The sequence below is a fragment of the Chaetodon trifascialis genome, chromosome 11 (assembly GCF_039877785.1).
Source record: "Chaetodon trifascialis isolate fChaTrf1 chromosome 11, fChaTrf1.hap1, whole genome shotgun sequence".
NCBI lineage: Eukaryota > Metazoa > Chordata > Actinopteri > Chaetodontiformes > Chaetodontidae > Chaetodon > Chaetodon trifascialis.
The window spans coordinates 19,921,718-19,944,985 of record NC_092066.1 but is presented as its reverse complement, the minus strand read 5'-3'; the positions used below and the strand labels follow the sequence as shown (position 1 = coordinate 19,944,985).

At 42.6% G+C, this 23,268-nt stretch overlaps 2 protein-coding genes across 2 annotated transcripts; one reads left to right on the top strand and one right to left on the bottom strand.

The window, feature by feature from the left end:
- Positions 1 to 1,327: 1,327 nt before the first annotated feature.
- LOC139338402 (1-phosphatidylinositol 4,5-bisphosphate phosphodiesterase delta-1-like) lies at positions 1,328 to 9,871 on the bottom strand. Its single transcript, XM_070973363.1, has 15 exons — positions 9,662 to 9,871; positions 7,919 to 8,077; positions 6,670 to 6,898; positions 6,349 to 6,478; positions 5,723 to 5,951; positions 4,923 to 5,124; positions 4,340 to 4,484; positions 4,091 to 4,243; positions 3,771 to 3,932; positions 3,505 to 3,664; positions 3,065 to 3,181; positions 2,762 to 2,940; positions 2,533 to 2,665; positions 1,796 to 1,945; positions 1,328 to 1,577 (listed from the first exon to the last, which is right to left on the bottom strand). Exons 1-15 carry the CDS (start codon positions 9,690 to 9,692, stop codon positions 1,486 to 1,488), a joined length of 2,271 nt encoding a protein of 756 aa, XP_070829464.1. The 5' UTR covers positions 9,693 to 9,871; the 3' UTR covers positions 1,328 to 1,485.
- Positions 9,872 to 12,331: 2,460 nt separating this feature from the next.
- oxsr1a (oxidative stress responsive kinase 1a) lies at positions 12,332 to 23,181 on the top strand. The gene is made up of 17 exons (XM_070974672.1): positions 12,332 to 12,742; positions 13,322 to 13,434; positions 15,265 to 15,373; positions 16,621 to 16,762; positions 17,610 to 17,665; positions 17,791 to 17,900; positions 18,008 to 18,109; positions 18,423 to 18,556; positions 19,065 to 19,113; positions 19,202 to 19,267; positions 19,428 to 19,550; positions 20,225 to 20,260; positions 20,419 to 20,556; positions 20,900 to 21,005; positions 21,106 to 21,174; positions 21,623 to 21,687; positions 21,771 to 23,181. The coding sequence occupies exons 1-17, from the start codon at positions 12,673 to 12,675 to the stop codon at positions 21,852 to 21,854; spliced, it is 1,572 nt and encodes a 523-aa protein (XP_070830773.1). The 5' UTR covers positions 12,332 to 12,672; the 3' UTR covers positions 21,855 to 23,181.
- The last annotated feature ends 87 nt before the right edge of the window (positions 23,182 to 23,268 follow it).

Genomic DNA, 23,268 nt, shown 5'->3' with positions numbered 1-23,268 from the left:
TTTTATGGAGGACTGTTGCTTGTCTTCTGTCAGCAGACTAATGGCAACCAGCTCAGTCTTTATTCATCCTAAATGAGCTGTAGCAAGTTCATGATATCTTAGACACAAGATTTCTGGCCTCTTACAAAAATGGCAGCACAACAAATTAAATATCCAATGCCAACTGATGTGTCTTTTATTTTGATATGGCATGTTAGCATGAACATTTAGCATACATTTGCCTATTTACACACTCAGCAGGTGTGGAGCAACATTAGCATTAATTTGGAGTTGTGTTTCTGACCTCCTGGCAAATGTTGGATCAAATATTCACTTACTCCTGAGAAACTTACCTGACTCTTTCGCTTCTATGTGCTCCAATATATTGAACCACTCGTGCCTACCTGTGTCTGAGGAGCGGAGGGAAACTGCAGAGTTATGTATATAAATATGTTGATTGACAGCTGCTTTAAGTACACAATACATTAAATAAATCCACAGCGGTCAAAGGTCATGTCATCAAACAGTAAGCCAATCTATGAGCTGACCTGCTTTTGATTGTTAGACTAACACTGCGTACTGAGGGCGTGTCCATTCAAAGTTCACTAGGTACTGTTATTACTGTGTGGAAAGGTTGAAGTGGCTCAGACCCAAACAGCTTTCCTTCATTTCCTCTTTGCATAAAATATTGTTCAAAAAGTAACTGGGCTTTCCTACTGTGTGCACTGTACATTAATATTGCCATATCATTTTTAAGTACTACACAGTATAGTTGTATTAGTCCACTTGGTAGCACTGGATCAGAAGCCTGAGGATTATTCATGAGGTTCATCTTTTAAGTCCTGCGTGACTACAGATGTAAAGTTCATCCATGTGGTCAGATCAGATAAAAGGATCGAGACAAGTGTTCATGTTTAAAGCTTTTATCTTCATCATGATTTCTGAAAAGATCAAGAGTAGTCGTGATGATGTCACATGAAAAATAATCATACTTGCTGACCAAAATTACTGATGAAGACAAAGCACATTATGTTTATGTTGGCTTGAGCATCTCCAGAATTCATGAATGGTCATTTGAATAAAAAGATTTAAATAGACAATACATTAACTGACCAGAAATGAGCGACACAAGCTGAGGTCTTAAAAAAATCCAATGCCATCGTAAACTGAACATGGTAAAACACTAGTGGAACTCACACAAACAGTTTGTATAATAGTCCCTGTAATGTGACTCATATGGAGCATTAAAGTCTCGTAAACAGACTGTTGTAAAGTATTTGTCACCTCCCAACTAATTTCCAGTTGCAGATGGAGATCTTTAGTTTGACTGTCCCTTGAAAATAATGTTTTACAGCAGTTGCTTGAAATATGGGAATTAAGCCAATAAGTTATTCATGAACTAAAACTACAGAGCCAAAAAAAAGAATAAAAATCCAATTAAAACCAGCTAAAACATGGCTGTGTAATGGGGGTCGTTGTGTCATGCAGAGACACATTCGTGACGTCTCACTCAGCATCAAGGACCATGATGTGTACAAAGAGTCCAGCTGAGGGGAGGACGTCTCCGTTCTTACTGAGCAGAGGCACATGTCTGTATCCTGTTGGAAGCACAGAGTGATTTATCAGAAAAACAGAGAATATGAGGAGCTCTTTGTGCAGAGAGTGAATTGAGTTCTCTATGCTCCGCCAGAGAAGGGATAGTTCCTCTCTCTGTTCATTTATGGAGAGTGTAAACAAAGAGCTGTGAGTGGGTCACAGTGAGGAAAAAAAGAACTTGATCACTTGGCAAACATCTGCCGACAGTTGCTGAACTTACCCATTTTTAAGCTGTTGAATGGAAGTGTGTACTGTCCAACAAACTCATTATCGGACGTAGAGTCATAGTCCTCGATGGTGAAGCGTACCAGTGCTAGCTCTGGCACGTACACGTCAAACTGGAAGTTTTCATTCCATGATGGGTTAAAGCCTGAAACAGGACGGAAGAAATGTGCCGTCAGTCACTTGATGTACCGCAGCTGCTATGCATCATTAATTCCTGACGTTCAGCGCATTCCAGGAGTTATTCAGTGATTTTTTAACCTGCCTTGTCTGCTTGGGCTTCAAAGGCTTCCCACATTTCCCAGAATGCACTCTGACAACCCCCAGAAGGCATGAACACATTAGTTGTGGGTTTCATGTGTGAAACAGATACACAGGGTAGACTTTTCCTCAGAAAACAACAATCTTACAGCTGACAACAGACTCAAAATGCCATGTGTGCTGTGCCTGCATTGCATTCTGGTCTATTGAGGCTTCTACAGGTACAGACGTGTTCTAATGTGGTCCTAAATGATCCTGAAGTCAGCCAAAATACAAATGTCAAATAGTGATACAATGTTTGTTTGTGATAGAAATGCTGCATTGGCTACGCTCAGATGACAATGATCTGCTAGAATGAGGAAAATCAAAGTATCAAATGACTGTATAACTATGTACTAATAAGTATATGACCAATATCTACTTTCTGTGAACGCCATTGTAAAATAAGAGCTCCGCACAGTAAAGGAAAGGTACCATTGTTGTCAACATGATTGGTCGCTTTCTCAGCGACATCAGCTGGCACTCCGTGAACCTCCACTTTAACCAGCGGGTCCACAATGGAGGACTTCTTCTTGTTCACTTTGGGGAGCTGCTGTGCTGATATAACCTGATGATAGGTGGGAGACACAACATGTCAGATAATAAAACAACAGGAGACTACAGCAAGTAGCCTAGCGTCAGTGTGCGCCTTCAAACACTCAACCATGACATGGAGCGTCTTGTGCTTCAGCCAATCTCCTCGGGTCAGGATGATGGGGTCAAACTCTGTGTCTCTGTCCCTCATGTAAGACGGTTTCAGGATGTAGCCGCTCTTTCCATTAATCAGGAATCTGCCCTGGTTTAAGTCCATGTCCGGGCAGGTGGTCTGGAAGTTTAAGGCCACTGAAAAGGAATAAATAAGATGATGCAGGGACAACAAAGTGCAGTGGCTACGACTAGGTGTAGCATTAGACTGGACTGTTCATGTGAGGGTTTGGAATTCCCTCCTTAAGTCAGTATTATGTACCAATTTGGCAGCCGGCATTCCACAGAGGCACTGGGTTGTAGTTGGAGGAGTCGGCCCTGGAGCCTGCTGGGTAGATGCGGCTCAGCTTGTCCACATTATGACGCACATAGGGATTAGCTGCAGAGGACACATCAAGACTGAGGAGCAGAATTATCAACTGAGCTGAAGGTTAGATTCTAAAATATTCTGTCATACACAGGAGCGTGCATCATTCTGTACATTGTGTGCACTGGAACTGCCATGTGAGAACAGGTTAGGCTGGTATCACGCCTGCTGCTTTGACAAAATCTTCTTAGGGAAGAAAATGTTTAATTCAATCTTGTTTCCGTGACTATTTAGTAGATAAGTAGTAGGTAATTTAGAAAATGCCCAAACTGGTAACTTGAGATAAATCTTGACACTGTCACATATGAGTGAATCCACCATGACGTCTTCCTCACCAGACCCCTCTGCCAGCTTCACAGCCTTTCCCTCCTTGAAGGACGACATCTCGTAGAAGCTCAGGTTGTTTCTGGCGTCCTCGAAGCCGTTGAAATGGACGCTCTTACAGTAGATCACCATGTCGGACAGCTCTTTGGCCAGTTTCAGCTTCTTCTTCTTCTACACGTCAAATGCAAAAGAAACAAATGTGTAAAAAGTGTAAAAGAAACAAATGCTAATGCTAAAAAGGTGTTAACTGAGATGATTGACTTAGTATGACCCCAACCTTGCTTTTCTCTTCTTCCTTCTGTTCATCCTCATCATCATCATCATTATTTGACTCTTCCTCCTCAGTCACATCCGTGTCATCAGCCACAGCATCAGAAGCAAAGCTGGCTTCCAGTTTGTTTAGCCTCTTCCCTTTGATCAGGAACTTCCCCTTTAGCTCCTGTAGGTACGTGCACGCACACACACACGCACACACACACACACACACACACACACACACACACACACACACATCTATATATATCTATATAAAAAAACAGTGCATCCCTGTGACAACCATCTGTCATTATCCTCCTATAGATAAGAGTGGATCCAAACCTCTGGAGATGGGAAGTTTGTGGGCATGGCGTCTCCCAGGGGGGAAGTGACAAGCGCGCTGCCCAGGATGGAGCTCATGTGGTGGGCCATGACTTTCTGCTGCTCCACACTGCAGTGGTTCTCCAAGGAAAGGATAACTGGGTAATCTGATGTCTGGGGATGACCAGCCAGGAAACACAGAGAGCAAAACTTGCACAGAGTGCTAATGGATATGTTATGATGCTGGATGTTACTGGACACTAAACGCACCTTGAAGGCATACTCCTTGATGGCTTTGATGGCGTCTTTGAAGAGGATCTTAGAGGTGAGTGTGTAGCCATGGTAGATCACTGGCTCATCGTCTGATCCGTCCCAGCAGTCCAGCTCCACACAGCGGCAGCCCTTCAGCAGAGCCCTGGGAGAGTCATAACCAGCATTAGCAACTGACTGGTTGGACTAAAAAGTGATGAATGAATTTGTCTCTGTGCTTCAAAACTTGACTGAATACAGGGCATCACAATATAACACGTCCATAGGCAGGCAGGTTGAATCAGGGCACTCCTAATCATCCAAGACACTGTTACCCCCTCCAGGCGTAACGCACATTTGGTCGCATGTGTGTCACATGTGTGTCACTCTGTCTGTAGGAATCTCGCATACAATTGGATCCATCAGCCTAATATTTTTTGTACACATTCATGCCTGTATGCTCAGGCACCTCTCGTGGTTGCAGTTATTCACTATTTTCGTGACTGCTCTTTTTTATTCCGCCTGCTGACTCCTCACTCCTCTGAACCGGCCGGCAAAAACGAGGCTTCAGACAGATTCTCACAGGCTGAATGAGAGCTGTTACCTGACGTAAGCCTCCGTGCTGCTGGGCCCTTTGAGCTGATCTTCCATGAGATAGGTGTTGTGCGAGGAGGAGATAAAGTAGTGGCTGAGGGGATGGCTCATGTCCTGGTACACATCTTTGTGATCAGAATTGAGGACCAAGGCCTCTGGATTGTGCATGTACATGATGAAGCCATCTTTGGACAGCAGCTTCTTCTGCTTGGCTGAAAGAACATGAAGACGAAACAGAACAAGAGTGACCAGAGAGGCAGGAGTCATTTATCCGGGACATAGTGTCTGTGTGTCATACATGCACCGACTCCACTAAGAATATCTGTTTCCACTATTCTAATTATGGTTCAAAGCCTACTGAGTTTTTGCTGATTTATCATTATTTGTGGTATGCTGTCGCTCAATTACCGAGAGATGGAACAAGTTAGAGACATGAAACAACTCTGTCATATAATTGGGGATGATGTGAAAATACTTCACATCCAACCTGAAATTTGACACATATATCCACCTCACCCTGCTCTACAAAAAAGCCTCTCAGGCCATAAAAGTTGACTGGATTTTCACTGAATTATCACCACATTTGGCATACTGCCTTGCAGAACTGAGATACACCAGCACTCTATAATTGGGCTGATGTTTCCAAAACTTTTGGAGCTTAGCATGAACCATTTGTCCAATCATCATAAATCATGGTAGATATTTCATTCATTGCTGAAATACCAGGGTCGAGAACGAGATCGAGAAGTGCTGCACTACACTGCGGAGTAACAACCTGCTTCAAGATAACCTTACAGATGAGGTACTGACCATTTTCATCCAGTTCGTACTTCTCGATAATCTTGTGCCCATCAGCCAGCGTGGCTTTCTCTCTCTGTTCTTTCATCAGGAAGTCCACCAGGTTCTCAGGACTCATAAAGCCTGCAGTTTTGGCATACTCTGAGTAGATGACGTCGATTTCCTCCCGATGGGTCAGCAAGTCATAGAAATGTTCAATCTCCTCTCCAGACAGGTATCCAGATTGTGATTTGTCACATTTCTGTGTGATGGAAACGTAATATGAAAAAATGTAGAATCAAAATTTGACTTCATCTTCATTTTTTTTCTTTCCTAGCAGAGAAATTCTCAACAAGTACAGACACTGATTAGACTTTTGCAGTCAATTCAATGGAAGCTTCAGATTCTTTTGAATTCAAAATGCAATCAATTCCTTTCTTCTTCGTGTTTTCTGATCATGAGCCTGCCTGCCATTAAACTGAATGGATTACTTCACTTTAGGTGAGAAGGCTTACAACATCGTAAGTGTTGTAAATAATTAAATCAGTTCCATCGAACAGCTGACCTTGCAGCAACGATCCATCTGTTTTTCCAGCTCTTTGGGATATCTACCATTTTCATCATTAGGATCCATTAAAAAGCTCTGAGGGCACCATCACCTGAAAGAGCATCTCAGCGTAGACGTCGTCCACCTCAATGTTGATCAGACGCAGGAAGTTCTTCATCTCTGACTGACTCAGCTTATCATCTTTGTTCTTGTCTGCCTTGTTCAGGCAGCTGAAGATCCAACTGAAAAGATTTCAATGTAAGGAATAGATAGATGTGCATGTTCAAACAGCTTGCCATTCATATGAGACTGGCCACTGAGGTATCTGCAGCTCATAAACCAAGATGTGCAGCAGGGGCGGGGCTTCCTAAACCACAGATGCTGTTTGCTAAAAGTTTACACAGAATAAGCAGCACTCTCATGATAAGGATACTGCTCTGTCTTCTGCTGGACACTCAGGTTGTTCATGTTGGAGACCAGTTTCTGCAGGCCATTGACCCACTGCCTGGCCTCCCCATCTGAGCTGGCAATGAGGTCCAGGTTCTTGCGGCGGCCCTTGAAAACGATAGAGAAGCAGCGGCCCTCCACTTGCTCCTCTGTGCTCTTCCTCAAGCCCTCAGACTGGCGGCCCATTCGCACCGCTGAGATGTCATCGAGAGAAACTGAGGCACAAGCACAGTTGCAATTGTTATTCTACACTTTCAGCATATCGCTTAATGAATGAACTCCCAGCCACGGGTCTGATGATAAATGTCTAGTTCCGCTACAATAAAGGCAGTTTATTATACTTTCGGTATCTTCGGTCATCACAGACCAGCCTGCTTGGCAAACACAGACCTGCTGTTTGCAGTTTACTGACGTCACGTGGCAAGCTTTCAGACAGCTGCCCTGAACTGACACTTGAAGTCACAATGGGCAGAGTTGCTGGATGCACCTTTAAGGCTTGAATGTTATCGGACGTAGAAATAAAGACATCAACTTACTACAGTTAAGTTTATGATTGTAATCCAAACAGAAAATATAACCAGAGCTATTTCATACCACTCCTTCACACACAATAAAAAAAATTACTATCTTGATGAACACACCCACAAAATCTATCACTGTTATCATGAAGCCCAGTTTCACAGGATAATACAAAGGTCTTTCAAACAGAGAGACTTCTTTATAGCTCTATGATCAGTACTTCACTTTTATAATCCATGAAAGAAAAATCCATCTGACCTGAGAAGAGATACTGTTTTAGGTGTATCCTCTCTGGGTGTGCTGAGTAGGGCTGAATGATATGCAAAAATAAAAAATAAATTTAAAAAAATCATATTTTGACTACTTCGACAGATGCTGCGATTGTGATATGAATTGAGATTTTAGTGGGAATGGCAACTTTTACATTTGATTTTCAGTGAAAAAATGTAAAAATGATGATGATGTGGCTTTTGTCTGTATCAAACAAGCATGTTCCCTTACATCTTAACACAAAAATCTGCAGCTCCTGTGAGATGCCATATTGTGATTTCAATAATGTTTTGATTAATTGTTCAGCCCTGGATGTTGTTTAGTAATAACTCCAAGTCAGAAGAGGCAGTGGGAGACGTGTCTACAATGAGACCAGACAGTTGTGTGCAAGCGTTTTGCTGGCAGGTCTTACACACATGTTTGTGGGATGCTGAGACAGCACTCACAGGTTTGGTTACTCTTGAAAATTTTGTTTGATTCGTGCCATATGGTCTTGCAGTCCTCCTGGAGTTTGAAGTAGCGGGTCTTCTTCCAGGATGTGGAGCGGACCTTGAGGAGGTCTCCCCCCTTCAGGAGGAACTGGAGGTCCACATCGCCATCCATACCTGTGAAAACAAGTGCAGAGGGAACAGTTCCAACAGATTAAACACTAAATTTCTGCAACCCGCCGTCTGACATTTCACACATGTGCCAGTTGATTCAGACCTTTGACCCTTTTCCCTTTCTTCCTTCACCTGCATTCATCTCATCGGAAGACTCCATGGAGAATAAATGACAAGCAGGCAACCAAGGAAGGCCCCTTTTACACATTTTTATTTACACATTTTTATGGCTTTACATGTTACAAACAAGTTGAGATCTACACTTCTACAACAAATCATGTCTGACCCTGGATGACCCTTTGGACACACCTGCCACAAGACATCGTTCAGATAACTGCAGTGCAGCCTACCTAGGATCTTTGCGTTCGTTTCAATCACCTTCTGGCTTCTGGCATAGCGGAGTGCTTCCTCAGATCCGCTGAGGCGGGTTCGTCTCTGCAGGCATGACATGGTGCCCTGACGTGCTGAGACTACCAGACTGTGCTCACAACAAGAGCAGCGATCGCCGTGTCGGAGGGCGTGTTCCAGCCCCACTCAAAGTTCACTTGTCGCAGCTAGACTCCGTCAGCTGACAGCCAATAACTTCAGCGAGTAACACTAGCAATGTGTACATATCGCAACAGGAGGAAGTGGTTCAACACTTCTGTCCGGTTTCTGTTGGTTTATTGAACTCATTTCAGAGTACTTCTGGAAAACGAGTTTGACCAATTTTGAAGCCAGTTGGACCATTTTTAAGGACAGCCAAAGACCCCGTGGTTTAACTGAACTGACACTGAAGATAATGAACAGATATTTCATGATAGTTAGCTTGTTTTAGTTGCTAGCTAATAGCATTAAGCTAGTGTTCATTAGCCAACAGCAGAATCATCAATTTAGCTACATGACACTAAAGTTGGTGTATAGTCAGAAGGTATTACAACAAACGTTTAAAATGTGACAAGGTGAAAACATTTAATTAGTAGGCCTAACACATTAGCATACATAACATATTTAATTAGTTAATGTAAAATATGATGTTACAGCCTGCATTACTGCAGTCCTGCAATTGCTGTCTTGCGGGCTCCATCTAGCGATGAGTTGCGGTACTGTCAAGTGCTGTGATTTAAATGACACTGGCCGCGCTGTCTGAGTTTAAAAAAACTAATTGGTGATAGGAAACAGGTCAACTAACACAGTGAATGCTGACAGGAGAGGAGCGTGGTCCCTTTTCTCTAAATAAGAGTGCTTCAGCAAGGGTTTGTTTGATTTCTCTGGTTGACTGGAGGCTCTGCGCTGTTGTGGTTTTGGCAGCACTGTTGCTGTTTGCAGCAAGGTGAAACTAGGCTTGATGAAAGGGGCCACACCTTTTGGCAGAGTTTAAACAAGACTTAAAAAATCTACAGGTGGTCTTAATGGAATACATTTCGCACAATACAGTACATAACAACACTTAGTGAAGAAAAAAGTTTAAATGTGAGGGTTTAAATGTAAGATAAATGAGTAAAATCCACTCCACTTCGGCCTTCGGGTTATTCACTACTGGGACAAACAAATGAGTCCCAACGAATACAAAACGCACTTTCATTTGTACAAACAACCGTGCCCTACCGTTCCTCTTTTCGATCCCATTCGTTTCCATCGTGTCTGAGCTCTGTCTCCTCTTCACGCAGTCAGGTCTCTCGTTCCTCGTTTCACTTAATGCAGCGTTTCATCCAAAGCTGCTGCTTCTTTCCATGTGCGCAGTTTGGTCAGAAAACTTGGGCTGGGACTGTTGAAACGAGTGTGAGGCCAACACACCTAAAGGCGGCGACACAGGTGGCTTTCTCCTGGCAGTCTGAATGGTGTCAGCTGCGCTCCTGCAGGCTCCAGCACCGGTTTGACAAGCCTGCCATGCAGGCAGGGCTGCTGATGTCACCACAGGGTAGGTTACACCTTAACACCAGCTTATGCCGCCAGGCCGGGGACTGGTTAACATACTGTTCCACTTAAAGGCCAACGTTTAAAGGATGCCATATTATGGGTTGGTACCTGCAGCCAAAATAAAAAATGGCTTTTAACCCGTGCCTTTTTGACCCTCACAAACAGGAAACCCTAGATGTAAATGATCAGGGAGGGTGCGTTCACCTGAGGAAGCAGCCATGAGCCTCAAAGTATGATAATCAGGCTTTATAACTAATATTGATAGAGTGGAAATGTCCCAACAGGTTATGTCTATAGTCAGCTTCCGCCAAAGCCTGTGTCAATTGTACTTTCATATGGACACCTGTTCCTCATTTGAACACAAGGTAAACATGATGAAGAAGGCTGAACAGCAGAGCTGGCTCCCTGCCCATCCACATAGTTGACAGTGAGCTTGAGCATATTTGGTTACACTGAATGGGACAGCTGAAGTTTTTTTGCTTTCCTTTTCATGTGCAGCTTAGCCTTGGCAGGATAATAGCTCTGCAATCACTGGTTGTGGGGCTCTTGTGGCCCTCAGCACTTCCCTTTCAGGCCTGGCTTACCCTCAGCGCACTGTCAGCATCAGGATGAGTGAGCTTTAATGCAGCATCGGTTGGAGGGGGGGGGCTTCCGGGCAAGGGCTGACCACTTCCAAAATCCACGAGGTTCATGGAAACATGCAGGACAACAGAGTACAGCATTGTCTTTAGATTTCTGTCTCATCTGTGTGCATGTTTGAGAACAGACATTTTCTTCAGTGCATGAGACACTGACACTGTACATGTGGTGTTTACTAACTTCACAAAGAAAACTGTGCAGGAAAAAAAAAAAAGCATTTTATCTTGGTTTCACATTTCATACACTTCTCTGCTCCTGTCTTGCTCAAGGGAATCTCAAAGTGCCCAATGAGGCAGGATAGTGTCACATATTTATTTACTCTGCTCAGCTTCTTCGACCATTTCTTGTTCATTCCTTTAAGCCACTTAATTGGCTTAAAGTGTCTGCTTATTTATCAAACAAGAACAGGTTCAACAAGAGTTTTGAGTAGATATTTTTCAGTGACAGTGAAGTGACAAGTGTAGTTACTGTACACTTGCTTGTAAAAAATCAAAGAGGTGATGATTTACGTCAAATTAGTGTTTTATTAACATATCCCAGATTTCTACTAATAGAATTTGTAATATTAAGAGTGGGGAAATAAACCAAAAACATTAAGCATTATCCATTCCTTGTCCAGCTGCATAGCTAAACTACTCATGTTCATTGTGTTTTAATGAGTCCAGGAGAAGTCCTTTTGCAGCTCAGGTCTGTGTGTATGTAAACCATGACATCAGCCAGTGAGCTGTGAATTTACTAACATGAGGGAATATGGTAAAAGTGAACAGCAATGGAATGTGTCACATAAAACTTCTCTTTAGTTCAAAACACTGTTGGTGGTAGGAGACTTCTCTAGCTGACAAGGCTGTGTCTTTGCTTAGTATCTGTGCTTGCTGAACAAGCAAGAACAGGCCCCGCTATTTCCTCACATACCACTGATACCATCCATACTCTTGTTGCGTTTTCCCAAAACATCCTGTCTCAGAGCACTGTTTCCGTGACATAGATTACGCAATTCCTGGTTTACCAAAGGATTCAGCCAAAAAATTGCACTGAGTTATGAATGCTGCCGTTTTACCGCCCATCTGCTCTTCATGAAACTTCTTGGCAAGTGGCAAAATCCAATGTGGAGACTGAAAGATTAAAAGTAGCATACAAAAAAACCTTAAACATACTATAGTTTGTCTACATTTACTCAAGCATTAAACCAAATTACAATTTTAAACATTTCCATTTCATGCTACTGTTTTTATCTACTCCACTAAATTCACCGTATTTAACAACTATAGTTGCTACTTTTCAAGATTTGCAACATTCAATAAGTTTAAAAAAAAAAAGACTTGTTCCACATTAAACCACCCAGCATTATATAAATAAGTTAAAATCAGCATCACTTCGACTAGCCACAGCAGGACTGCTTATACAGTAGGCCTGTGTTAATACACTGGGATGACCCAAAATATAGTACAATATCTGACAGGGGCCATTCTGCATAATCAGTGCTACTTTTACTTTTGTAACATTTTGAATGTTACGAATTTCTATTGCTACTCTTGTGGTACTTCCTATTGTCTACAGGCCTTTCAAATATCACTGTACACACCGAGCAACATAAGCGGAGAGAAGTGCAAAGGGCTTGAGCTTAGTAGAGGCATTAGCGCCCTCTGCTGGCCGTACTGTGCCCAGTTTTACAGGTGCGGATTGTAAGCATATAACGTATCTGTTGTCTAAAGGCTATACTATTTCAACCAGCTGACATGCCACGGTCCAGCAACTATAAGTTATTAGTGTGGTTCGGCTTCTTACGTTTTCTTTTTCCGCGTTTTTCGGATTTTGCAGACGTTTGGCAGACTTTGCCACACTCAAGATGGCGACATCCCTATGCCTCCTACTGAGTTGGTACGTAATACGATGCGTCAGTCGCGCGTAAAGTTGTGTTGACAGGAGCGGCAGGAGTTGTCAGCGGAACAGCAGCAGCAAGCATCAACGAAGCCGAATGGAGTAATCACAAAGATATTATTCCAGACAGCGTTTCTGTTATTACCAAGAAGCATCGGTGACTCAGTTGAAGTAACGACACCATGGCAGACGACCAGTCCTCACAATCCTGGTCAATCAACAAGGATGACTACGAACTCAGTGAGGTGATAGGTGAGTAGCTTAGCTTGCTAAAGTTAGCATCATAGCCTCCCCTGCCTCTGCAGCAGTGTCGGTTGCCAACTGCCACTAGCCAACTAGCACTGCATGACTGTAGCTAACACAAGGCCACACACCACCCGTAGCTTCATGGCAGGAAGGTTAAACAGCTCTGCAGTTTCCTTCGGGCCGGGTCAAATTAATTAATGGCTTCTGCTAGTTGGCGAGCTGTAGTGAAATGGCTCCTTAGCACGTCAACATGAAGCTAAACGGCTAGCGAACGCAAGTTAGCCTATAGTGCATGAAGGTTCGTCAGTTGTTGCACAGGGTGGTGCTCTTTGATTATAGTGAGACGTTATTAAGGTAACGATAAGGTGACTGATAACTTTGAACAAATTGGTATCTAATAGGTATCTTAAATGGTATCTAATTTTAAATTTGCTTTGATGCATCGTATTAAGATATTTTGTAATACAGTAAATAACCTCTCATTAGACTTCTCATTAGTTTCTATTCAAATTTAGCATCTCACATTACACTCAAGATTGAGTTGAGCTGTCATGTTCTGACGGCTGTTAATATTGTTCTCCCCAGGGAGTGGAGCCACTGCAGTTGTACAGGCAGCATACTGCAAACCCAGAAAGGAGAAAGTGGCCATCAAACGCATCAACCTGGAGAAATGTCAAACTAGCATGGATGAGCTCCTGGTAAGGAAATATAGCAGTGTGTGGGCCAGTATCTGCAGTCCAGATGTTCTGTGTATGTGTGTCTGCTCGGTGGGAGTGGTGAAAGGTTGGTGGGGTCAGATCCATCAGGGATGGATCAAAAGCGTGATATGTCAACAACCACTGAGCACTAGAGTACTGGTTGAAATCAATGAGACACATCATAAAGCTAAATAAAATGTGAATGAATAATCTGTCCCTGTGCGGCAAATTTTCCTGATGAGCAATAAACTAATATTTTCTTCACTTTATTTCACTCTTGAATGTTGATGTTCACTTGTGATATCCAACTGAAGGTGAAATGAGAGTAAAGTCAAGTTCCCACACACACATCATCCCTCTGGTACATGATGCTTTACCACATAGTGATCAGCTGGAAACTCCTGTCACAGCACCAGTAAACAATGGCTTCTACTCAATATATTGGATCAACTGTAGTGTACACTTATGGTATGCAATATTTAACATGTTATGAAACACAAAGTCATTTTATCAGTTTCAGGAAGCCAGTGTATAGCATATAGATGCATGTGCAACAGAAAGTTAAAGGTTCTATGCATGAGATTTTGAACACTAACATACTGTAGCAGCAGCAGACTACTATGTGCTATGTAAAGATACAGGGAAGAAATGGAATCCTGATCAGAAAGTCGCCCTCCCTCCGAGCGTGAAGTAATCCTGAGCTTCTCTGGTCTTTATTTTGGTAGCTGCTCTAGCTGCGTGTTCCTGTTTGTCCCTCCCTGTGAAACTGTTGGCCCTCCCCGCATTTATAAAGAAACTTCAGAGTGACCTCCTGCATAGCAAGATACTAAAGTCATAGCCTTTTCCTAACAGTGTCCCCTACACCTGAACCCATTAAACCTAAAGCATCAAACAAAAAAATTTAGGTAGCTTAAGTTTGATGAGCATTAGCAGGATAACTAGCACACTAAGAATTACATTGCATGGAATTAGGTCACTTGGAAGCATCCTTACCACGCTGAATATGTTACTAATCTCTCTAAAATAACTCTATACAGCAAAAATCAATACTCCAACCAGCGGAACAATAGCCAAGATGTACATCCTCTTGCTCGCCTGGTGTGCTTGTCTCATCACATGACATTGTTCAGTAAAGGGTAACTTTATACCATTGTTTATCTGATGCGTTCAGGAGCCGCTTTCTGCATGTTTCACAACACCTTCCTGGGAACATGAAGCAGGGTGGAAGGTGTCATTGCAGCCATTTTTATTGTTTGTTTTTGGTCTAAGATGCCTGTCTTTTTTGTCTAATACCTGACAAATCAAGCTAATTACTCACATCGATGTAAAAATCCTGTAAACCTAACACTGCTATAAGGCTTGATCATTGTTTCCCACACTGGTCTGTCATAACTGCAAATATTAAAGAGATGGCTACTTTTGTCGAATAGGTACAGCAAAATCTCTCCCGATATCTCTGTCATCGTATGGTATATGTTGCCTTAAAGGCTAACCCCAAGTGTGACTTTTCTTAAACTGTTTTCTTTCTTTTTGTGCTGATTTTTGTGACTCTGGTTGTGGTTGTCTATCTGTTCGTACTCTGCATCAGTCATTTGCTCCTCATCCTGGCATTATTATTGGTTTTCAGTGTCAAATATCATCCTTGCAGTGTTAACTATCTGAATATTTCATTACATCTCCTGGGTTTGACTTCCACCTACCGAGTTCTTAAAAAGATGTAGTATGGCAGAGCTTCAGTGTAATAAGACTGTTTAGGTAGTGCTTTACTTTGTACGTCACCATTTCTGCTTCTTTTGTGACCTTGTATCCCATATTGTCTTCTCTGTGCAGAAAGAGATCCAGGCTATGAGCCAGTGCCACCACCCAAACATTGTGTCTTATTATACCTCCTTTGTGGTGAAGGATGAACTGTGGCTGGTGATGAAGCTGCTCAGTGGTGGTAAGTGCTGTAAAAAAGAAACTTTGCTTCTGACTGGTTTTTGCTAACTCATGTCTTCACCTTGACTTTAACTTGACATTGTTTAAATCTCAAATAAGTCTGCCTTTGAACTTTGACTGAATGTTTGGATTAAGTTGCCACAAAGCCAGCTGACATGTTTGGGCCCAGTGGTAGGCTGTGTTGTTTTTGCTATCATTGACTTCACACCTGGCCATTCTGGGTCAGGGTTTTTGTTTGATGATTTGTTCTTCTTACTCCCAGAGATAACAGGCCACATGTAAACAACTTGACGTAACACAGAGATATTTCCAAGTTTTTGGTGTAATACTACAGCCCTCGTTGGGCAGCTACTCTGTCAGATATACAGCACAAGAGCAGCTGGTGTGTCTGTTTGCAGTGCAGCCAAACAAACAGTGAACAGTGAACACTGAGGCCGATATCAGTGGGATAAAATTATAAATAGTGATGCTACATGAATTTAAAATTTCCCCTGAATCCTTTGTGCATAGGTAACCAATTTGAAACCATTGGTTTGGTGAACTCTGCCAAAAACAATGAAAACTGCTGTGTAAAGAGGCTATTACTGATCGTAAATACACTGGATGACTGATGCTGTAAAAGTGCAAACATAAATGATGGAAAAAACAGGGTCTGACTTCATGACAATTTTAAGGATTCTGGATAAAAAGTGAGTGTGAAGTCAAGTTTCTTACTTACTTTTCTTACATCTACTCAGTGTAGCTTAAATGAAGCCATTCAACAACTGGTTACATGTTTGACGGTGTTCAATTTATAGTCACGTGAACGCTTTTCCACCACAAGAAGTATATTTCTTACTACTGTTATTATGTTATATTACGTCTTAATGTTTGAGACATATCTGAGCATCTGTTTTTTGACACATTTTTGCAAATTGTGATGTCAGGTTTCTTTTGTAGTAGCAACTTTCACTTTGGCAATTTTGCTAACAACTAGCCAAGCCTAGTTCATAGACAAACAGCAGACCTCAACATGAAAGCACTTCTTTAGTATATATTAGGTAACTTCAGGTGCACTCCTCCTGTTGGTGCGTTATGCTGAGTTCTGTAAAGCTTTGTTTAGAGTAGGACATACTCTAGCCGTGACTAATGTTTATAGTACAAACCACTACCAGATGAGTGCCACTCGATGTGCCTGATGTGCCATTTTGGAGGTTTCCTTCATTTGCTGTCAACATGTCAAGTTACAAGCCTCTGCCTCTCTTGCAGGCTCAGTGTTGGACATCATCAAGCATATCATCTCTTGTGGGGAGCACAGGACTGGAGTGTTGGATGAGGCCAGCATTGCCTCCATCCTGAAAGAAGTCCTTGAGGGTCTGGAGTACCTTCACAAAAATGGGCAGATTCATCGGTGAGTTGCAATTACGTGTCACCAGGCTGCAGGGCCAGGCCTTGCTATCGCTGTATGCTGCATTAGTGCAGTTGTATGTCCCATTGTACGCGCCTGACTCAGCTCACTCTGTCACTGAGCCTTTCATCTCTGCATATGAGCGTGTGGTTTGAACTAGACCTCGCATCTTCAATATTTAATACAGTGAAAATACATAATTGAGGAGGTTTGTTTTACATAAAAGTTCCTTGCAGGAACACTGAACCACCACTGAGAAGAAAGGCTTCTCTATATCCTCTGTGCCTTGTTGTAAGTGGAATTGTTTAAAATTAGCAGGCTCATGTCCCGGACACACAGAATCATTTAGTTACATTATTATGATTTTTAAAAAATGTTCTTTTGAAAGGTGGTTTATTTTTGTGATATTCTGCTACACTGTCATGATTTATGTCAGTGGACAAGTCAGACAGAATAGTGATTTCATTTGCTGATATTTCAAAAGGATCTAATGTTGCGTGAGTGGACAGTGCTTTCAGCTGACACAGAGCAGCTGCTGATTGAGCTCAGACATTGTGGCTAACTCACTTACACCTAATAAGGAAAAAGAGGGGGAGGGAGGTGGTTGAGGCCAGGTTAATCCCGTTCTTTGAGAGTAGTTTGCTCTCGGACTATGCAAACAGAAAAAAACATGACGTTAAAATGAGTCAAATCAAAGGTGCAACTTTGACCTGTTTGTGCATAGTATAGAGTGTTTGTCCGTTGGCAGAGTCAGTATGTGCCGCCCAGCCACTCCTCTGTTGGTGCTGTGAGTGACTTGAGACATCATAATAGTTTATCATGTTTTAATCCTCCTCCTCTTCACACACAGGGATCTGAAAGCTGGAAACATTCTTCTTGGGGAAGATGGCTCTGTGCAAATTGCTGGTACAGTGTTTCTGTTTTCTCTGCATTTACTGCAGTTTCACAAGTTTTTTCAGTTTTTTCTATATTCTGTTTTACATCCATCTCTAATTTTTTGTCAAACATTCCAAATCTCACACGTTCCCCAGACTTTGGTGTGAGTGCCTTTCTAGCAGCAGGAGGAGACATGACGAGGAACAAAGTTCGGAAGACATTTGTGGGGACGCCATGCTGGATGGCCCCTGAGGTCATGGAGCAGGTGAGAGTCTTGTGTTGTAGTTGTTTTCTGTCCGTAAAGCCTCATAAGTCATTGATTAATGGAAGATTCTAGCGCTTTGTTCAGCAGATTGTGCTTTTAATCCGCAGGTCCGCGGCTATGACTTCAAAGCTGACATCTGGAGTTTTGGCATCACAGCCATTGAACTGGCCACTGGAGCTGCGCCATATCACAAATACCCACCGATGAAGGTAAAAGTGTGTGTGCTCACACATTGGTAAGGCATCTGCTGTCTCTCTACTGTCTCCAAGGCGCATTCAGTTTTACAAGCTGCAGCTATCTGCTCAATCAACTCAGATGTTCTTTTCTTTATTTCAACAGCTCTGACAAAACAAGTTAAGACAATTGTAAGGAGTGTTATAGCTCATTGTCGTAGCTCTCATATTCTGGAAATGCAGATGTCCTTAAAGCATGAGTGGCTTTGATAAAGGTTCCCTCAGATGTTAAATAACTGTTGGTTTTATATCAGTTGTCTGACTTAAGCTGATTGTTGCATGTGTGCAGGTGCTGATGCTGACTTTGCAGAACGACCCTCCCTGTCTGGAGACGGGCATCACAGACAAGGAAATGGTTAAGAAATATGGCAAGTCCTTCAGGAAGATGCTCTCCCTGTGTCTGCAGAAAGATCCAGAAAAAAGGTCAGTTAATCTGCAAACCCATTTTTTTTTCTTAAAGCCAGATTAAAGTAGGCTGCACGGTGGCGCAGCAGGTAGTGCGCGTGCCTCACAGCAAGAAGGTTGCCGGTTCGATCCCCGGGTCAGGCGGGGCCTTTCTGTGTGAAGTTTGCATGTTCTTCCCGTGCATGCGTGGGTTCTCTCCGGGTACTCCGGCTTCCTCCCACAGACCAAAAACATGCTCATTAGGTTAATTGATGACTCTAAATTGTCCGTAGGTGTGAGTGTGAGTGTGAATGTTTGTTTGTCATTACATGTGGCCCTGCAATCGGCTGGCGACCGGTTCAGGGTGTACCCCGCCTCTCGCCCATTGTAACTGGGATAGGCTCCAGCCCCCCGCAACCCCGAAAGGGATAGGCGGTATAGATAATGGATGGATGGATGGATTAAAGTAGTGCTTATTTTTCTTTCCATCAGATTCTTCAGTTGTGTGATGAATATAATGAAGAGTCGTGTGTCTTTTCCTATTTAGGCCAACCGCAGCTGAGTTGCTGAAGCATAAATTCTTCACAAAAGCCAAAGTGAGCCTTCTGTCACTATTATAAAAGCAAACTGAAAACATTTTGTCAGTCTAACATCTTGTAAGAAATGTTTGTCTCTCTGTTACAGAACAATGAATATTTGCAGGAGAAACTGCTGTATAAAGGTCCAACAATAACAGAGCGATCCAAAAAGGTTTGATAGTCATTCCTAATGCGCTTTGTTGCCTAGTACTGTAGCCTACTGCATGCTGGGATACGCCCCATGCTACTCTGAAAATGATTTAGCAGAAAGACGTGATGAATGAGTCAATATTAATTATTGCATTTTTAAAAAAAAAAAATACATTGTGCAGGTGCGTCGTGTGCCTGGCTCGAGTGGCCGTCTCCATAAAACAGAGGATGGCGGCTGGGAGTGGAGCGATGATGAGCTGGACGAGGAGAGTGAGGAGGGCAAAGCTGCTGTGGCAGCTCTGCGGGTGAGGCTCTGCATGCCTGCATCTTCAAACCGTCAATCTGCTTTACTTTTAAGGCCTCTGCACTGTTTCTCACTGTACACTGCACCCTTCGGGCCAGCAGATGGCAATGTTGCACCGTCAGTTTGAACATTACTAAGTAAAGACTTCCTGCTTCAGTGTCAGTGTAGTTCAAGTTTAGGTTACTCAGATAAGTAAGACACACCAGACTCCAAAAATGTGTCTTGATGTTGAGAATTATCTGCCCAGAAACAGCTTGTCTCAGTTGCATTGTAAGCTCTGTGCTGCTGCTGTTGGACTCATGTAAATATTAACAAATATTTCAAAAGTTAAACAGAAAACAGGTGTTTCACCATGCATGTTGATTCTATATTTACCGTGACTCCACCTGTTTAGGGATGTGGCCTCAGTTTGAGAGAGATTTGTACTGAACACTGCTTTGCCCTTTCATAGCAAAAGCTCACATCTGTTGTTATAATTTTTCTCTCCAATGTGTATTGACTCTCAATTCACATCTTGGTGTGGGATTTTACTGTCTGTTATCTTACCTGTGTTTAAAGTCACCTTGTGTCAAATTCCTTCAATCCTGCAATGCACCATCAGTCCATACATTGGGTGGATAAACGAAAAACTTGCATGTTTTTTAATCCTGACAATCTGTCATGTCCATTCTGCAGTCACCCAGAGTGAAGGACGGGTCCCAGAATATGGAGGTGAGTGTGTTTGTAGTGGACATGACCTGAACATCTTGATTCATCGTAACGCCTTGACAGAGCGATCTGCATGACTATCTTATGTGTGTCCTCTTTTTTTTCCATTCATGGAAAACTCAAAACACCTGCTGATTGATTTCCACATTGGTGTCTCTTAGCTTTTCCCAGCAGCAGATGGCACCACAGGACACCTGCAGCCGCCTGGTGCAGCACATCATGTGGGCCAGGCAGCAGAGGATGCTCCACCACAGGCCTCCACTCAAACAGCGAGCCCCTCGCATGCACCCACTGCTCAGGTACAAACAGGGGACCGCTTTTTAGATCAGCCAAGTGAGTTTTTAACACTCATAGTTCACAACAGGCCCTTTGATGAACATAATGAACCTCTGGCCTACTGTTGGAAAAGCCAAAAGTCAAAAACTTGTGGCAGGATATGAATCAGACATGTTTTCTCGTGCATGTGCCATTACAAACAAAACAGTGATCCACTTCTAAAGACAGAGCTCTAAAGCCCAACTTCTGGTCAAAAACTTCACAGTTCAGGTGTGTGAAGCATCCACAGACCGGGTTGTGAAGCCCTGATTTCATGCCCCTGTTGTACAGAAGTGTTGCACACTGCTGACTGTTGTGTGGTTGCAGGATCCAGCTGCAGTCAATGCCAGTGTTCCCATCAGCCTCGTCCTGAGACTGAGAAATCTCAAGAAGGAACTGAATGACATCCGATTTGAGTTCATGTCCGGCAGAGGTTAGGATGCATCGGCTCGACTTTCTCTTTTGTCATGTTCTAAGAGAGTCTGGACTCAGCTCTAACTCTTTGGGTTTGTCCTCTCCATGTCTGCGCTCAGATTCCGCTGATGGAGTTTCTCAGGAGTTGGTCTCAGCAGGTCTGGTTGATGGGAGGGACTTAGTCATTGGTAAGTAAGAGATATAGCACCACTGTATCATGGGATGTTATCAGGGTTGCACAGTTGACTTGAACCTTTCTTGAGATAGGGAATCCATCATTGTAAAAAATAAAAAAGGCCTCATTAATGTTTTCACCACGTTTTCGTAATAGCATAGCATAATTATTTATTTTGTATTTATTTATAATTCAGAACAAAGTGAAGCCTATTTTTAAAAAAATCTAAAATATTTGTGAAATATATTGGAAAAAGATGTTATGTATATGTGATTTGTAGTAAATGTGCTAAAGCACGCTAAACCACGAGTGTGTTATGATCTTAAAACAGCTGCTTTATGATTTGAGTCCAGTTATTTCCTGTTTTCACAGTTGATCATGATAAAAAAGCCTTGTCATCTGTTCTCAGATTTGCTGGTCATCTGACACGGCCCTCTCACTTCCTTTTGTCTTCTGTCTAGTTGCTGCCAATTTGCAGAAGATTGTCGATGATCCTCAAAGTAACAAAAGTGTGACGTTTAAACTGGTGAGTGCGCAGAGGATGGGTTGGTTACTGTTGTCATCGGCTTAAAAACGGTAGGATTTATGATGTTGTTCCCTCTCTTCCAGGCATCCGGTGTAGAAGAGTCCGAAATTCCTGATGATGTTAAACTCATTGGATTTGCGCAGCTCAGTATCAGTGATGTCAAGTAGAGCCAGCAACAGAGGACAGAAACTAATGGTATTGCACAGCTGCATTTGTAGTCAATTCCAAGAAACCACTACTGCCAAAGAGAGGGGGAGGAGGATGAGGAGCAGCAGCAGCAGGAGGAGCAGCAGGAGGCACGAAGCTGGCAGGAGTGCGACACTACTGCAGGATGCAAGAGGACCACGTTGAGAAGAGGCTCAGTTCATCACAGGAATCACACTTGAAACGTTTACAGTGCGCTTACACAGTAAATGGGAGAAGAGATGCAATCAAATATATCAACTCCTGATTTCTTTTTTTTTTTTTTTTTTCCATCTTCTTCTTTCTTCCTTTTCATACATAAGCACAATCTAAACCATCTCCTGCCAGTACTGGAAGTGATTGCCTTTTTTGTTTGTTTGTTTTTTTGTTTGTTTGTTTTTCTTCTTTTAATCAACTGTGCCACAAAGCTCTCAGAGTGTCGTGCCACCTTTATTTTGGCACTTTATGCTACACTGAAATTGAAAAGTGTAAATTCAGCCTTAGTTAGTCAAAGTGTAGGTTTTACCAGTGCATTTGGTGAAAAATGGAGTCTATCTGTGATTATTGGGTGCATTCTGTGTGCGCCTGTTTCAGAAACTCTCCATGACACTGATCCAGACAAATTAGAAAAACGCAGACTGTAGCATAGTTTTAGTTTTGTAATTCTGTAAATTCAGATGGATTTTTACTCAAAATATAACATGACCAACCTCCTGTATAAGGCAAGTAAAGGGGTGTGGTGGTTTTGTCTAAATTTAGGCTCTGACTGCACTGCTGAGATCATTCAGATATTCACAAATCAAAGATAACTGCTCTCCTCTCTCCCATAACTGCAGTTACAACAAAGACAGGATCATTTCACAGATTGAGACCTGCTTAATGTTCTTCTACTATGCAATACGTATTTTCTTTTCACCATATGTGATCACTGGTTGCTGATAGTATTTCTCTTGGGTTGATTTGAACCACTTCCTGTGCTTGTACCTCTCCAGGAGTCCATGAGGTCGACCAGACAGACAGACAGACAGACAGACAGCTTTAGGACGCTGCAGTGAGAATTTGTTAATACTTTCATGCGCCAACAGACAGACATGGGTAATTATTGCTGTCTTCTCTGTACCCTTGTAAGAGGTAATTTCGCCTGTTTACCATTGATTGAAGAGCTGGGTAGAATCCTGAATGCTGGCAGTGAGTATGGAGCATGTGGCTGCCGATGAGCTTCTGCAGAGAGGTACGCACCCTCAAAAACTACAATTATTCTGCCTAAATGAAATAAAGTTTAAAGGGACAAAACATCTAAAATGCAGAAAATAGAAATGAATATAGATTGTTTCAGTTACCTCTGTCAGGATTTAGCCATGCAGATGGTTTTGGTATCATTTGCTGAAGGTTAAGACA

Coding starts and splice junctions, on each gene's coding strand:
- oxsr1a (XM_070974672.1), top strand. CDS start 12,673: ATGGCAGACGACCAGTCCTCACAATCCTGGTCAATCAACAAGGATGAC. Junction 20,261..20,418: donor ACGGGTCCCAGAATATGGAG/GTGAGTGTGTTT, acceptor GGTGTCTCTTAG/CTTTTCCCAGCAGCAGATGG. Junction 20,557..20,899: donor CGCATGCACCCACTGCTCAG/GTACAAACAGGG, acceptor GTGTGGTTGCAG/GATCCAGCTGCAGTCAATGC.
- LOC139338402 (XM_070973363.1), bottom strand. CDS start 9,692: ATGGAAACGAATGGGATCGAAAAGAGGAACG. Junction 5,952..6,348: donor ACGCTGAGATGCTCTTTCAG/GTGATGGTGCCC, acceptor TCCATCACACAG/AAATGTGACAAATCACAATC. Junction 3,665..3,770: donor AGGAAGAAGAGAAAAGCAAG/GTTGGGGTCATA, acceptor TTTGACGTGTAG/AAGAAGAAGAAGCTGAAACT.